General features: G+C 31.5%; 1 protein-coding gene and 1 long non-coding RNA gene across 2 annotated transcripts; one reads left to right on the top strand and one right to left on the bottom strand.

The window, feature by feature from the left end:
* Nucleotides 1-1,218: 1,218 nt before the first annotated feature.
* Nucleotides 1,219-2,784, bottom strand: LOC124889271. Its single transcript, XR_007048109.1, has 2 exons — nucleotides 2,516-2,784; nucleotides 1,219-2,120 (listed from the first exon to the last, which is right to left on the bottom strand). It is a non-coding gene; the product is annotated as an uncharacterized LOC124889271 (long non-coding RNA).
* A 3,102-nt stretch (nucleotides 2,785-5,886) lies between these two features.
* On the top strand, nucleotides 5,887-6,653 carry LOC107872721. Its single transcript, XM_016719351.1, has 2 exons — nucleotides 5,887-6,237; nucleotides 6,285-6,653. Exons 1-2 carry the CDS (start codon nucleotides 5,887-5,889, stop codon nucleotides 6,651-6,653), a joined length of 720 nt encoding a protein of 239 aa, XP_016574837.1.
* The last annotated feature ends 9,482 nt before the right edge of the window (nucleotides 6,654-16,135 follow it).

The following is a 16,135-nucleotide window of genomic DNA, read 5'->3' as shown; positions in this document are numbered from 1 at the left end:
TAAAAATTAGAAAGATCCAATATCATGAGCAAGACAATGCAAGATACAATTGTTTTACATGTTGTAAAGAAAAAAGTTTACAACATGAAAGCTAAATGGATTTTACAAACCCTCTTTATCACCGCCTCATCTTAAAGTAATGACTATACTGATGCATAAACCTTTAAACTCCAAGCATGTATATTAATTTTGAAGAATTTTCACAATCTATTTTATATTTTGTTTGAGTTGAGAATCAAAAATGAAAATGTAATATTTCTTAACGGGTTAGCCTTATAGGAGGATTAAGTAAATCACACTTAACATGGATAAATGACTAACTCCAAAATGGTTCAACTTAATTTGACAAAGCGAGTTCCTTAGATGAGGAAAAAGGTACTGATATTCGCTCCATTTCAGAGAAGAGATCGATTGATTAGCATTCGAGCGACATGAGGCAATTGAATTCCCATTATTGCAGAAGGAGAGTTCTGTATTAAAAGTTTAAGTAGAAAAGTATATAGTTTTCATTGCCTGGTGAGAACTTATAGAGAATAGACGCCGCATTGTACTATGGTTTATGACCACCCATGTGGCGCTATGATCGGCATTGCAGAGACAATTATCTGCTATTATATACATTAAACATCGATCGGAGGAATTAAAAAAATTTAAATTCTGCAATTAATCACTAAAAATAAGACTAATAGGAAAAGAAAAAACATTTGTAGATTATTATTGAGGTTCTTAGACAGAGGCTAATAGCTGAAATCAAAGCAGCACAATCATGTGATATCAGTTTAGACAAATTCATGCAACGAAAAGAAAAGGCGAATTCAATTCTTCTAGAAGTTAACCGATCAGATCTTGTTCCTAAAGATTAGGCAAAGTACATGGCTGGTATACTGCATATTCCACAATTAAATTCCTGAACGTTCAAGTTTGCTCTGGCCCATATATGCTTCAAACTTGAACAGAATCTTTCTTAGTTATCTGCACTGACTAACGTTTGTATCACACATAACTAAAGTGTCACGAATTACATAATATGTGTGAAATCCTTACAAAGTTATGATGCGTAATTTCCAGCTTATCATTACACTTCAGTCCGATCACTACCAACACTAAATGATTTTTATACCCTGTATCAAGACATTAAAGATTTGTAACCTTGCTCAGTGTCCTTAAATTCGATCATAGGACTTATATATTCTGAACTATGAAATGAAGCTGCAAACGTACGTCAATTACAGATAATTAATAATATGCCACTATCAGGACAAACAATGAGAACGACAAACAAAAAGAAGAAGAATGAACAAAAGGAAAAAATTTCACCTAAATTCAATGCTACTCAGATAGATTCTAGATTTTAGTAAAAAACAACACAACATTATGGTTGCATCAATAGAATAAATTCGACAACAATGACCGCAGTGAAAGCAACGCAATGAACAGACGAAATATTATAGCATCTAGTATGCCAAACAATGTCTGCCTCAATAAGCAATGCATCCCTATGACAATACAATTAATATTCAGCAAATTCTAAACTCTTCTTGTTGTGCTTCGAAGCATACCTGTCGTATCTCAAAAAAATTAGATTCATCCCTTCAGGTGGAAACCTCTTCTTTTTAAAAAAATTGTGACACGGCTCTTCTAGTGGAATTGCAACATAGATTCAAATTGAAAACCTGTCAAATTCAATTTCGATTCAACTGAAGCAACTAAGTTATCAAAAACTCTTGTCAACTCAGTTTTTGGCACAGTTCGAAGCACAAATGTTCCATCAAAGACAGTTTCTGGAAAGATATTGACAAAATTATTATCTAGAGTTGTCCTAAAATCATCCAAATCGCCAAAAAAGGCTCAATCTTTAATTGATTCTGCAGAAGATTCAGCGAACGAAAGCGCGAAGAAAGCTACTATAGAAGTTAACAGATCAAAACCAAGAAACAAAAGTTTGTGTTTCCAAGAAAATAGAGTTGGTGTTGCTGCTCCTGAGAGATTGCCCGTTGTGGCGAAGCCTCGACTTTCTGGTAGCATTACACCTTTTCACAGTGTTGAGAAATGCAGCAAATGCAGATTTGATAGGTTGGATACATCAAGTTATTGGCTTTCTCAGATTAAATTAGCTGAAACTGTTGGAAAACATATCGCAGTTATCAAATTATGCCTCTTGTATGGTTCATAACAAAAGTCACATAATCATTAGTTAGATACGTAAATAGAGTAATAAAATGTCCATGACTTTGCTGGAGATACTGATGTCAAGATGAACTTTCTTCAGCAAATAGAAGATGTAAATGTTGTATGCAGAGTTATGCCTCTTTGATGCTTCAGAACAAAACCCACATAATCATTCATTGGATAGATAAATTTTAATTTCGTTTGGATTACTAATAAACTGACATATGAAGAAGAAGAATAGTTGTTCATAATACCGTCTGTAAATTTATACATACATAAAGAAAAATTATACTCATGTAAATCAAAATTAACCAAATGAAATACACAGTAATAGAGAGCGCCTCACCCGAAGTACTAATATTGACAGAAGGCGAATTGGCCAGGCATATGAACAGATTGCCCATTTCTTCCCAATTTCTATTCCCCACAAAATTCAATTCTGCTTTGCTACAAAAATATATGAAATTGGACCATAAAATTTTTTTTTTTAAAAAAAAACTAATAAATTTCTGGAGAACCACATCGAATTTGTGGAAAAAAAACCACCTTTTGGGAAATCAATGGAGAGTTTTGCTTTGTCTATGAGTGGAAGAGAGGTTTTCACCGGTTGTAAATGCAGGAAAGTTTCAAATGACAGTTTTCTCTTTACAACTGAACACTTAATTTCACAATAATTATTTATTATTTTTAATTATCTTTATTTATTTAATAATAATTTTTGTGGTGCTGACGCATGACAGTTTTTGCCTCTCTTATTAGATATAGATGGATAGATTTTTCTTTTACTTTTACAAGAAGAGAAAGCTTCAACTTCCTAGTAATCCGAAGAATAAAAGTCTATAATAAGAGTTTCATTATGTTTATCATAGTATCCTAATACACCATTTGATCTAACCTTCCATACACATGTAAACGTTTTAATCAAATATATTCCGTCTGATCTAAGACAAGCTCCTGGGTGGTCAAACACCACAAAAGCGCGATCTTTTGTACCCCACCAAAAATAAAGTACGATTGTAAAAATCTTCGCAAAACGACCAAGAGAAGTCTTGATTACGAGATAGAAAATGATATCCGATGTCATTATCTTTAGAAGTACAATGAACTTTCAGCTGAGGCCAATCATAAGGAAGTCAATCAATGATTTTAACATGAAACTTCTTAACTATAAAACAATTTGCTGCTATAAAGTTGTCAAGGGGAAAGACAAATAACAACGTGAATAAAATAAGTATAAACAACATAAATCCCCTAGCTTAATAAAGTAATTACACAAAATCTCCTCTTATTTTCTCTCTCCCGAATTTTGGCAAATATACTCATACAATCGTCAACACATTATACATTGGTGGAATGTATAATGAAAATGTTATTCTTAAATTTAAAGAAATTGATATCCTTAATTATATCATTGTTCCTTAATTAACGAAAATAATTAGATATTTTTAACGCAGATATGGATAAAACTAGTAACTGAAATTTGAATTTCAAAAAAAAAATTATACAAGTCAAATTTTATTTTCTAATTTATTTGATGGAAGATCTGGAAACGAAAAAAGTTCTATTGCTGCAAAAAAATTCTTCAAAAAAAATCCCATAAAGCAACAAAATACTTCTACATACGTTCTTCAAAAATTCAAAAAGCATAATGAATATCCCAATATTGCTGCGGCATTCTAGAATTTGGAAGTCAGACTCTAGTTATAAGTCATACAAAAGTGACGCAATAATTGTTTCGGAAAGTATTACTTTCTTGGAATTGATTTCTACTATCGCCATGGAGTTGGATATAGACGAAGTGGGTAAAAAAAATAAAGTGAAATATGTGGTTGAAGGAAACTCTTCTCCAATTGTAATAAGAAATGATAATGGAGTGAGGGTTTACGTTGAGTTAAAGAAATAATTTGTTGGTTTGGTTAATTTTTCGCTTTGTATTTCAAGTTGCGATAAAGCCAATAGTGAAATAGCATTTGATACAGCCACTGGTTCTGTAATGAGTATCGAGGGTAGTGACTATGATTCAGTTATGTTAACAGTTATTGAAACGGATATCAATATGCTCTATATGTGCCTGAAATGAAAGTTAAAAACTTCATTACTGATTGCAAGAATACTAAAATAATGGTGAGTCAGATATACAAGGATAAGAAAACTCTTGTTTCAGTAATGTCAAGACACGCAATAGCGAATAGATTCAACACAAAAGCGAAACGATCCGACAAAAAAAGGTATGATATCATTTGTATCTCCCGATGTTATAACATATTGATTTTTTTATGTTAAGAAATTTATGTTGTGTATTTTTTTGAACTGTTGATATATAATGCTATCATACGAATGTATAATGTGATTTGTTATGTATTGGTTAATGTATAATTAAATTGTGCCAGGTGAAGAAATATATGATGCATTGGTTTAATAGATTGTGAACTCGTTTGTCTGTTATTACTGATTTTTTAATTAAAAATTTTGAATGTATAATTAAAATTATACATTCAGAGATATGTATAATATAACTGTGGTATTGAAAGTTATTGTTTTTTTGTTATTAATATGTTATGTTTTAATATTTCTGTTTTATACATTGATTAAGTTTTTATGAGTTGTTACAGATATGTACTGATAACATGAATACATACTTTATGAAATTTAATTCTTTGATTAATGTGTTGTATTATTTATTTTTTGTTATTTAAAAAATGAATGTATAATTTATATTATACATTCAGAGATATGTACTCATTTGTCGTAACGAAGATTGCCAGTGGGTCATGAAGGCCTCTTGTATGAATGAATCGGAATTGTTTGTGATTAAAACATTTGTTTCGGAGCATAGTTTCAGTCTTAGGGACAGAGTGCTGAATAATGTGGTTCGACAAGTAATTTTGTGAGTGAATTTACTGCTCCAAAATTAATCAATCACAAAAGAATACACACCCCCGCGGACATTATCGAAGAGATGAAAGTTGTTTATGGAGTCGACATTAACTACATGAAAGCATGGCGCGCTAAAGAGAAGGAGATTGTGATGCTTTGAGGTGAACCAGCAGATGGATATAGAAAAATGTCCCGTTATATATATATGTTGAACCAAGTGTATCCCCAATCGCATATTCGGATGCATAAGGCAGTAGATAACGAGTTTAAATACTTGTTTATTGCATTGTGTCCGATGATTTGGGGTTTTGAATTTTGTAGACCTATTGTTGTTGTTGACGGGGCACATTTAAGTGGTCCATATGAAGGAACATTTGTATCGGCAAGCACATTAGATGGTGCAGGTATTGTGCGTTTAATTTTTTTTTTGTATTGTACTTTTTTTTGTTTTGTTATTACTATATATTATTTTATCTTATACATTGTTAAATTTTTGTGCAGGTAAATTCTTGTGTAGGTAAATTTTTGTTGTTTACTATATATTTAATTTAAATGATTGACTTTTTTAATTTATATATAGGTTGTATTCTGCCATTAGCTTACGGTGTTGTTGATTCGGAGAATGAAAATGCATGAATTTAGTTTTTTCAAAAGTTTAGAGAGGCATTTGGTGAAAGACACAACATGTGTGTTGTTTCAGACAGAAATGAAAGTATCATAAAAGGTGTAAGCATTGTTTATCCTAATGTCCCTCATCTAGCATGTATATGGCATTTATGGAAAAACGTTTCCACCCATTTTAGGAAAAGCAAAGATAGACTTAGTGACTTTTATTATTCCATGGATAAATCTTATAAAAAAGAAGATTTTGAATATATTATGTCAAAGGTTGCTAAGGTTGATCAAAGAGTTAAGGAATATCTGGAGAAAGCTGGGTATGAAAAATGGGCTAGGTGTCACTCACCAGTAAATAGAGGTAGAATGATGACTTCAAATATAGCCGAATGTATTAATGGTTGTTTGGTTGAGGCTAGAAAACTTCCTATTCTAGGTTTCCTATACGAAGTTAGAATCTTATTTGCTGCATGGAATTGTAAGAACAACGAAATTGCATCGTATACAAATACAACTCTTGGCAGAAGATTTGAAGAAATTCTAACTTATAATGGTGTTAAAGCTTTACGGATGACGGTATGTGTTAAAATAATTATGGAACATGTTATGCCTTTTGGTAACAGGTTAAACCAACAGGGAGTTATCTTTATTGTGTTTATGATTCGGGACGGAGGTACATTGTAGATATTGAGCGTGGCAAGTGCAATTGTGGTCGATATCAAATTGATGAAATACCTTGTCCACATGGAATTGCCGTATTAAAAAGTAAAAATGTAGATGTAAAGGATTATGGTCGTTATTGCGCTGAATTGTACAGGACACAAACCATAGTGAAGACATATGAACTCCCGATAGTTCCAATGCCAGACAAGAAGGACTGGAATGTTCCATGTTTTGTTGATGATGAAGAAGTTTTGCCACCCAAATATCGAAGACCTCCTGGAAGGCCAAAAAAAGGAAGGCATCTAAAATCTAGTGAATCATTGTCTTAAAATTCAAACCGCTGCGGTAAATGCGGAAGATCCGGTCACAATCGTAGGACTTGTGGTTTCTTTCCAAAGGAATCATGATGAAGATAATATTTTTTTCTACATGTTAATGGTTTGTTTGTTTTTAGTAGTATAATTAGTTTAATTAGATTTCTTTGGAATGCTGGAACAATTAATTTTAAGTTTTTTGGCTGCTATTTGAGTTTCACTTGTTCATTTAATATTTAATAGTATTTGAACAGATTGTGTAATTTTTTGTTTATCATATTTCATAACCATATCACTGTAATTTCTAACTGATTGGTATATGTGTTATGTTGACCGGCAAATATAACATTCGCTTAAAAAATAGTTGAAACATAATCTGTATGAACTGTTATACGTTAGTATTTACTGATTAAGAAATGTATGATTTAGCATTATACGTTGTGTCGGTGTATTATCTTTCACAGGAAAAAATGTCATTCTATTCAATATTAATTGTTACACGTTATACATTTATATAAAGAATGAATTTGTTCATTTAAGAATGTATAAATTAGATTACACATTTGTATCATTGTATGAAATTGTGTAATAATTTATAAAAGTGATTCTGGTAAACTATGTTTGAAAATTTTGTTTAAGAAAATATAAAGTGTGACAACAGGATACTATATGTAATGTGTAACATATATTTAACGTATTAATAATTAGTGTAATGTAGTTTTACCTGAAAAGAAAATTTACGTTACAGTAAAAATATTATGTGTTCAAATGCAATGGCAATATATTTTTATTTTTTATTGTACACATCGTAAAAAAAGAATATAAGGCAAACTCAATTTCGACTAAGAAAAACTTTGTATCATAACAGTATTGTGTAAGAAACTGCTAATCAATTGTTTCAAAAAAAGAAGAAGAGATACATAAAATGTTCATTAACCATAAGAAAGTATTACTGAAAATGTGTAACATTAAACACCAAAAATAAGAAATAGTTCTATCAATGCCAACAATCAGAAAACATTGCTACTCTAAAGTAACAATTGTTTTTGCTTCAATTTCTTCGATAACACTTTTCCTTGGTCGAAGCGGATCTCCATTATCACTCGTGTACCCTTTATTTACCTTTTTCAATCCGTAATGCCACAGTAAGGAAGCATAGCGTGCACGTTGACATGCAAAATCAAACCCACATGAATAAACTTGTAGTCCTTCGCTTAATATTTCTGCATAGACACACACAAATACGCCACAGTCCCTAAATTTAAATAATAATAATAATAATAATAATAATCAGTAAATCAATTCTACCATTATTATAAATGAAAAATAAACTGTAATTTACTTACAAACTATCAGACGCTTGTTGTGGGATATTTTGCACATAGTCAACATCAAATGGTATTTCATTTACAAGACCAGTTTGTTGAGTAATCTTCCCATTGTAAGCTTCAAGTGATGGCCAGTCAGTTCGCTCGGTCTTATCATAAAAGTCATTGTCTGACAAGTAAGTTGGAAGCGTAACTGCAAGCTTTTGTATTTCAATTGGAGGTTCTTTTTTCCTTTTACTTGAAAGTGAGTCATACACACGTATTAATCTTCCTTCAAAACAATCACCGTCAATACCCAATGAAATTCTTTACCACAGTTAATTAGAACATATATCTCATCAACCATATACCATGGTAATCCAGCAGGCATACAGAATCCCTGAATTATATCAGCAATAGCATCTTAATTCTTAGGCACCACAATTGATTCTGTATAGTCTTATTGTGTGGATAGGTCAACTGCCGATTCCGCTGGATAATAGCGAGTATGTGTCTTCTCAACATATGTTTTAAAGAAGCAGCTTATCGTTGTATATCTATAATTATCACCCAACTGAATCTTTGATTTCTTTCTCAAGTAACAGAAGATCACATCTAAATGCTACAAGTGAAAGCAGGGTAAAATAGTAAAAACGAATCAAAGAAATCAGTAGCTTCGACCTTAATTGTTTAGTAGATGTATGATGTACAGCTATTATACATGACATGTTGGTTAAAGTTGAAGAAATGATAATGAAAAATACTGCATGTATGATATGTTATCATACACTGGTTAACATGTATAATATGTTATTATACATATGTTTTAATGTATGCTATTGTTGAATATTAAGTATCAGCAAAAGAACTTATGATATGGATAATAGTTAGAATAAGTTACCTCATCGTTCCAGCATGTCTTGCGTTCGGACATTAAGTAAAACCAATTTTTTGATTGTGGGTATGCAACGACAAAGTCCAATTGTCTAAAACCTAACCCAGAAGCATTAACTCGATAGTGGTTGTCCGTCTCTTTCCTGTAAAATAATCATTGATTACACATGACAGTAACTGTTTAGATTAAGATGGCAAAGTATTGTTAGGCAAAAATATAATACCAAATTTCTTACTTGGCAGAATGAGTTTTCAGCAATCCTACGACAATCCACTGGGAGTAATCAATCATCAATTCATTAGGCAAATATTGGTTGATGTTGTACCCATCAAAAGCATACTTTAGCTTCTCCTCTTTATCGATATCAACCGCATCCTTGGAGCCAGAACCATACTTTGAAATGTATGGTGACCTTAAAACCCTGGACTTCTTTCTTTCTTGTTTGGCAGGTGCTTTTTCTTTTGACGCTTGAAGCTCCCAGTCAGGTGAAATCTGACTGACTGGAAAGTCCCAGTGTCTTTCGGTCATTTTATTTAAAGCACCAACATCCAATGACTTTGTAGTCAAAGGTGTTGACAGACCAAATAAAATTGTATCTATAGCTAATTGTATTGAATCAGTTATTGTCCCACCAACTTCATCCTACGTGAACACATAAAGATTTGTAATGTATACATATAATATCTGAATGCGTAAATATAATAATGGTTACAACATTTATGTTAGAAATCATGACAACATCAATATCAGGAAAAACTTGATATGCAGTAGAGAAAAAAATCAATACATTCCAGTTGGTTCAAATTCACAGAAAAATTTGATATGCACCAGAGAATTAACATTAAGTCCCAATACATACTTTTACAAGGTCGAACACGTAGAACGATATTTTTGTGTAAAAAAAGAAGTGTTAAGCAAAAAAAAATACCTGAACATCTGTCACATCAGTAGATTTCTGATTTTTCAAATTCACTTCAGTAACATCTTCTTTAGCGGTTAGATTCACATCCTAAATTAAATAACAATTATCGTGTATTAACATTTATTTAAAGTATAATGTAAAATTTTTTGATGAGGTTTAACACCCGTGATAAGAAATTTCTATATGTAATGGGTGCATTTGAATATATAAATATATCAGTAGTAACAAACGATGTAATATTTGATGCACAAACGATTTTATGGCAATAAAAACATAAATATGTATGATGTTAATCATGAACTACAACCTTTATGTTAATGAAAAAGTTTGTACGTTGAATGTATGACTGTTCTTGATACATTCAATTGAATGTTTTATGTACATTTAATTGTCCTAATAAGAAGAATTTAGAAGAAACTGCATGTGTATAGAAACTTATAGTAGTAATAAAACGATATTAGGGACATAAGAATACCGGCAAATCTTATCTGGAATGTTTTTTTTTCTAACTCTTCATCGCTACATTCTTCTTCATATGCCATAATCTCATCCTATTATTTATGTGTTAATTATCATTATCCAAGTTGCATGTAGATAAAAATTTGTATTTATTAAGACAGCTGTTAAACAATGTGCAAAATATTGAAAGCGTCTACATCACTAAACTGTTAGTCATGTATGATGGATATTTATATATTGACATAATTAGATAACAGTTACTAATTGTATGATGTTCATTTATACTTTCATAAATATAAATCAAACCAGCATTAAACAATTGTTAGTTATGAATGAGGGTAAATTTATAACTGTGTAAGGATATTATCTACACTACATTAACAAATGTATAAGGTTAACTTATACATCTGAAATTTAATATAATATGTTAAACAGTTGTGATGGTTAGTTATTAAACAACGGTTAGTCATGTATGATGGTTGTTTAAATGTATAACTATTGATACCTCCAAAGCTTGCAAATCAGAACAGTCCTCCTTTTCAAAATTATCCTCACGACCTGCGTCTTTATCGGCCACATTCACATCCTAAATTAAATTACAAGTCGCTTTAATTAACAGTTCTTCATAAAATCATTTTCGGTGATTCTTAAATGATGTTGTTTAAGTAAGTGTAAATGACATTATTATTAAAGAAGAAATTCATAAATAACATGTGTTTTGCTAAAGGAAAATGTAGAAAGTTTAATGTATAACTGACCATTACACATTCAAGTTAATGTATGATGAATAGTTAAACTGCACAAGTTTAGTACGTAACAAATATTCAGGAAAAAAATACTAGCAATTATTGCTCTTCAAGAAGGTTCTGCTTATTAGATTTTTCATCACGAGACACTTCCATATCGTTTAGTGATCCTTTATCATAATCTTTATGCTATTTTAAAAACAAACAACATTTGTTTTTGATGAGGTAAGTATGTCGATTTATAGTAAAAGAAAAACATAAGTGAGAAAAAGTACCTGCATATCAGATTTATGTTGTCGCTCCTGTTTGTTGGATCCGTCTTCTTGACTTTGTTGTTGTTCATCAATTTTGTCCTCCTGTATAACAACAAAAATCTTAATGTATGAAGATTTCAGCAACGTTATGCAAAATATAATGAAATTAACTTGTTATACCTGTGATTGCTTATTTTGTTCATTCTTCAATGCTTTGACAACCTCAACAGGTATTTTTGATATTAGTGTAACCAGTTTGGCCATCGTTTCAGCAAACTTATCACGGAAAAAAAAAGTTAGTAGAAACAAATCATGCTATTCTGATAAAATGTACGATGAAAAAACTAAACTTACACATTTTCTGATGTAATTCTTTATTTCATCTCCATCTAAACTTGATTTAGAAGTCCCTTCAGGCAGTGTGGATGATGAAGGAATAGACTTGTACTAGTGACTCTGCGGAGAAACACCAATTTCTACATGATGATGTTGAATTTCAGACACACCAATTTCTCCCTTATCTACTGCATCCTTATGCGTTTCACGATACAAATCAGATCCATGATGTACTGCATGACCAGATCCAGATGTATCATCATCCATCACCGCTTGCTTTTCTTGCTCAAACATGACAGTCTTTCATTTCTTCAAAGGTTGGTCAGGCAATTCAAAACCAGCCTTTATGAGGATTTCCCGCGGCGGTATAGTGCTGAAATCACCAAATTCTTCAGCAATGGTACCAATAACTATTGAATTTCAACTGTTGTCCTTTTCAACTTTCCAGAATCAGATGTAGAAGCATAAGTTGTTGGATCACATATCTCAAAATCTTTTGAAAAGGATAAATTCAATCTCCTAACTTCATCGGTTGTAGGTTGTATATTCTTGTAAGAATGATGGAAAGAATAATAAAAAAAATAAAATATTTGCACATAAATGAAACGATGTTAATAAACAAAATAAGTACAAAGTTAAAGAATTACCTTAGTGAACATGCCAGACATAAAAGATTCATGCTTAGGCCTTATACACTGCACCGACCAGTTTAGTATTTTGGGAATAGCGTTTCTCTGACGGACAATAATTTTTTATTCTACTTCGGAGCAGCACTCAAACATCCAAACATTTAGAACGTGCGACATTCCACCCAATGAATATAACTGCTTCACAGTGTTGAAATCCTGCTGCCAGGAACTCATTAACTTTTCAAATGTCACCTTCCCCCATGGAAAGTGAATGTACCGACCGTCCTCAACAATTTGAAAGTGCGCAACACTGATTGGTGCTTCCTTATGCTGAGAAAACATGAATGTATGAACAAAGAACAATATCGCCAGGTTTAGAGCATCTTCAACGTTATTAAAGTTTTCATTCTGCACCCGTCTTATCAGTTTTGAACGAGTTATTGCTCCTTTATTGTCGGGAAAATACCTCGACATCAACGCTGATTTAGATGATGAAGTATACATATAATCATCAATATTACCGGTACACTTCAGACCGCTTATAATTGCGAATTCAAGCATTGTAAAAATGAGGATTTCCCCTTGTACCCAAACATGAAGCTCGTCTTTGTTATCCTGCTGAATTTCAAGCATGAGTAGGCATTTTGAAATCTGTCCTATCCAGTTGCACCGTGGCAAATCCAGAAATATGCCAAAAATCGTATTTCTAAATTCTCCCAGTACATTCTCTCCAAAATATTCCTTTATCTCTTCCCCGAAAGCACAGTTACATAAGCTCCCCATATGCAATGGGTGTGGTGGGACTTTATCAATTCGGTATTTCATGCCCTGGGAAAAAAACATAACATAATTAGCTAACAGTTACTGATTGTATGATGTTCATTTATACTTTCATAACATAAGTCAGACCAACATTAAACAATTGTTAGTCATGTATGATGGGTAACTTATAACTGCATAAGGTTAAAATATACAATACACTAACACAAGTATAATGTTAACTTATACATCTGAAAAATAATATAATCAGTAAAACATGTGTGATGGTTACTTATTAAAGAACAGTTAGTCATGTATGAGGGTTATTTATACATTGACAATTAAATTGTTAGTCATGTAAGAGGGTTAATTATACATTGACAATTAAACAGTTAGTCATGTATGGGAGTTATTTATACATTGACTGATTGACATAATTAGCTAATAGTTACTGATTGTATGATGTTCATTTATACTTTCATAACATAAATTAAATCAATATTAAACAATTATTAGTCATGTATGAGGTTTATTTATACATTAAAAATTAAACTGCTTAAATATATAAAAATTTCAGTCCAACATAACACTACAGTTATAAATGTATGATGTTATCTTATACATCTAACATTTAACAAATTATAACAGACCAAAATATATAGAGAAAGTACATTTATAAAAAATTTCAGTCCAACATATACACTACATATATGATGGTTATGTATACATCTAACAAATTATGACAGACCAAAACATAAACATAAAATACACATGTATGAGTTAACTTATACATTTCAAAAAATAATATCAGCTTTATTAGAATGTATAACCTTTACAATAATGTTTCAGAGCAACTATATTATACATTCCTTTGATGAAACACTAATGTATGATGTAATATTATACATGTCTCAAATTAAACATACAGTCATAGTAAATACCTTCGGCAGACGTGGTCGGCCGGAATCATCAAATTTCTTTTTACTTACTTTTGAAGTAGATTTTTTCGATTTAGAAGCAGCCTTATACGTCAATTTCTTCATTGTAACGGGGTCATTTCTGTGCTTTGATCGATTCTCTGCCCAATCAGGATCCTGTTCATCAAATGTAGCAGGAACAAATCCAAATGGAATATCTTGTACAATTGCATCTAACTGAGTAATTCCTAAACTAAAACTTGGAGGATTATCCATTACCAAATAACACTATTTTAAGTTAACAGTATTGAAAATCGAACTAAAAACAAGAAAATCTCAGATCTAACTTGTACCATATGAAAAATAACGAAAAGCCGAACTACTTAACTTGAATAAGCTTGAACAATACTATAATTTGAACATGAAAAAAAATAAAAAACGAAAAACCTTTGATTTGGAAAAGTTGAACAAAAAAAATCAAAAAAATTGAAAAACCTATTTTGAGAGGAAAGATCTATCAAAGCAGAAAGTCCAAAGCCAAAGGTTTTTTTCAATGCGTATGCTTTAAAAGTCAGACTTGGAATATATTATTTATCTGTACTATATTAATGGGATAGGAATTCGTAGTGGGACGTTCTTTTCATAGATCCTTCGAGCGAGAAAGGTGTTGCGCCGGGGCCTCCTCAAGGTCATTCGGAACCACTTTAAGGCTGTTTATTGACCATAGCAACGCAATGTTCAGTGGTGGGGCAAAGCACTAGCGAGAAGCTTCCCTTGGGATTATTTTCCCAGGCAATTTGCCTTTTTTGCGCTTATACGCTTTTCTCTGTCTTTGATGTCAAGCCCAGTCCCAGTGACCCATTGGATTGGATTTCTCCCTTGGGTGGACTCCATATGGGGATAACTTGTAACTTGTAAAGTCCAGGAATGAATGCTTATTAAGGAATCGGTAAGCTGATGTGCCATTACTGGGTTTCATCCTATGGCAATTATGGACTCGGGAATGAACGAAGTCGCTTCACTTCAAAGTAGAGGTTTGTGGTAACGGTGGACTGACAAATCAGCTCCAAGGCCTGAGTGCCTAGGTTGCAGTGGTAAGAGTCGCTGCCGATGGAGTTCCAGCTGCCAGAGTCTTCGATAAGAAAGAGGCGTCTGAGTAAACAGAAGTGAGATCTTTCTAGTTCTTGAACTAGCCTTCCCCAGCTTGAAGGAAGTACAATATTAAAAACAATTAACTGTTGAATAACTTACAATTTGATAACCACAAGTAGATTTTACTTCAAGTATGCCGTAAAAAAAGGGGTTTCAAAAATGGAGTAAATAACGGCTTGTTAATGGGAGCATAAGGGAGTAAAAGACGGAAGGATGAAACCGGTTGTTACATGCATAATGTTGATGAGAAAGAAAATACCCAATAAAGGGATTTTTGTAATTATTATGGGATTTATGTAATTACTTTACCAATTGGGGATTTTTTGTAATTATTTAACTTAAATTTGTGTATATATATATGTAATTCTTAGATAAAATAATCATCATATACCACAGTGACTCATTTTGAGAAAATATAATTCTAAATTTGTAGCTAAAACAATTTCAAAGTTTAAATCATTTATATAAAAAAATTAATTTTCACCGGCAAGACATTAAATTTTGGATAACTTCAAATTAACTTCATATATTTGTTTGACTACATATTATGAACCAAATCTTAAAAATCCATCTTCAATTTTTTTTTTCAAGTTTGAGCCATTTTAAGAAGAGATTTAATTTTCACCCGAAAAACTTCAATTTTGGATCAAAATTAAAAAAAATCTAACTTCATATATTTGTTTGACCATATATTTTAAATCAGATTTTAAAATCAATCTTCAAAAAATTTTCAATGTTAAATCCAATTTTGGGAGAAATTTAATTTTCGCCCTCAATATTTCAAATCTGTATCAACTTTTAAAAGTTCACCTTCTTATATTTATTTGACCATATATTTTGAATCGTATTTTAAAGAGCTGTCTTAAAATCTTTTCAAGTTTATACTATTTTTGGGAAAAAATTCATTCAACCCACAAGACATCAAATTTAAAATTTAACTTCATGTATTTGTTTGACTACATATTTTGTATCATATTCTTAAAATCAGCCTTAATTTATTTTTTTAAAGTTTATACCATTTTTAGGAGAATTTTTTTTTTTCTATCCATATGACTTCAAATTTTGGATCAAATTTTAATTTAAAAATATTGATCTTCATATATTTGTTTGACCACATCTCT

Source organism: Capsicum annuum, chromosome 12 (genome assembly GCF_002878395.1).
Source record: "Capsicum annuum cultivar UCD-10X-F1 chromosome 12, UCD10Xv1.1, whole genome shotgun sequence".
In the NCBI taxonomy this organism is placed as follows: Eukaryota; Viridiplantae; Streptophyta; class Magnoliopsida; order Solanales; family Solanaceae; genus Capsicum; species Capsicum annuum.
The sequence above is the reverse complement of the archived record's forward strand: the minus strand, read 5'-3'. Positions and strand labels throughout refer to the sequence as shown.

Excerpts from the sequence above, each read along its gene's own strand:
- LOC107872721 (XM_016719351.1), top strand. The coding sequence starts at position 5,887 with ATGGATAAATCTTATAAAAAAGAAGATTTTGAATATATTATGTCAAAG. Across the intron at positions 6,238-6,284 it reads TTAAAGCTTTACGGATGACG|GTTAAACCAACAGGGAGTTA; the intron begins GTATGTGTTAAA and ends TTTTGGTAACAG.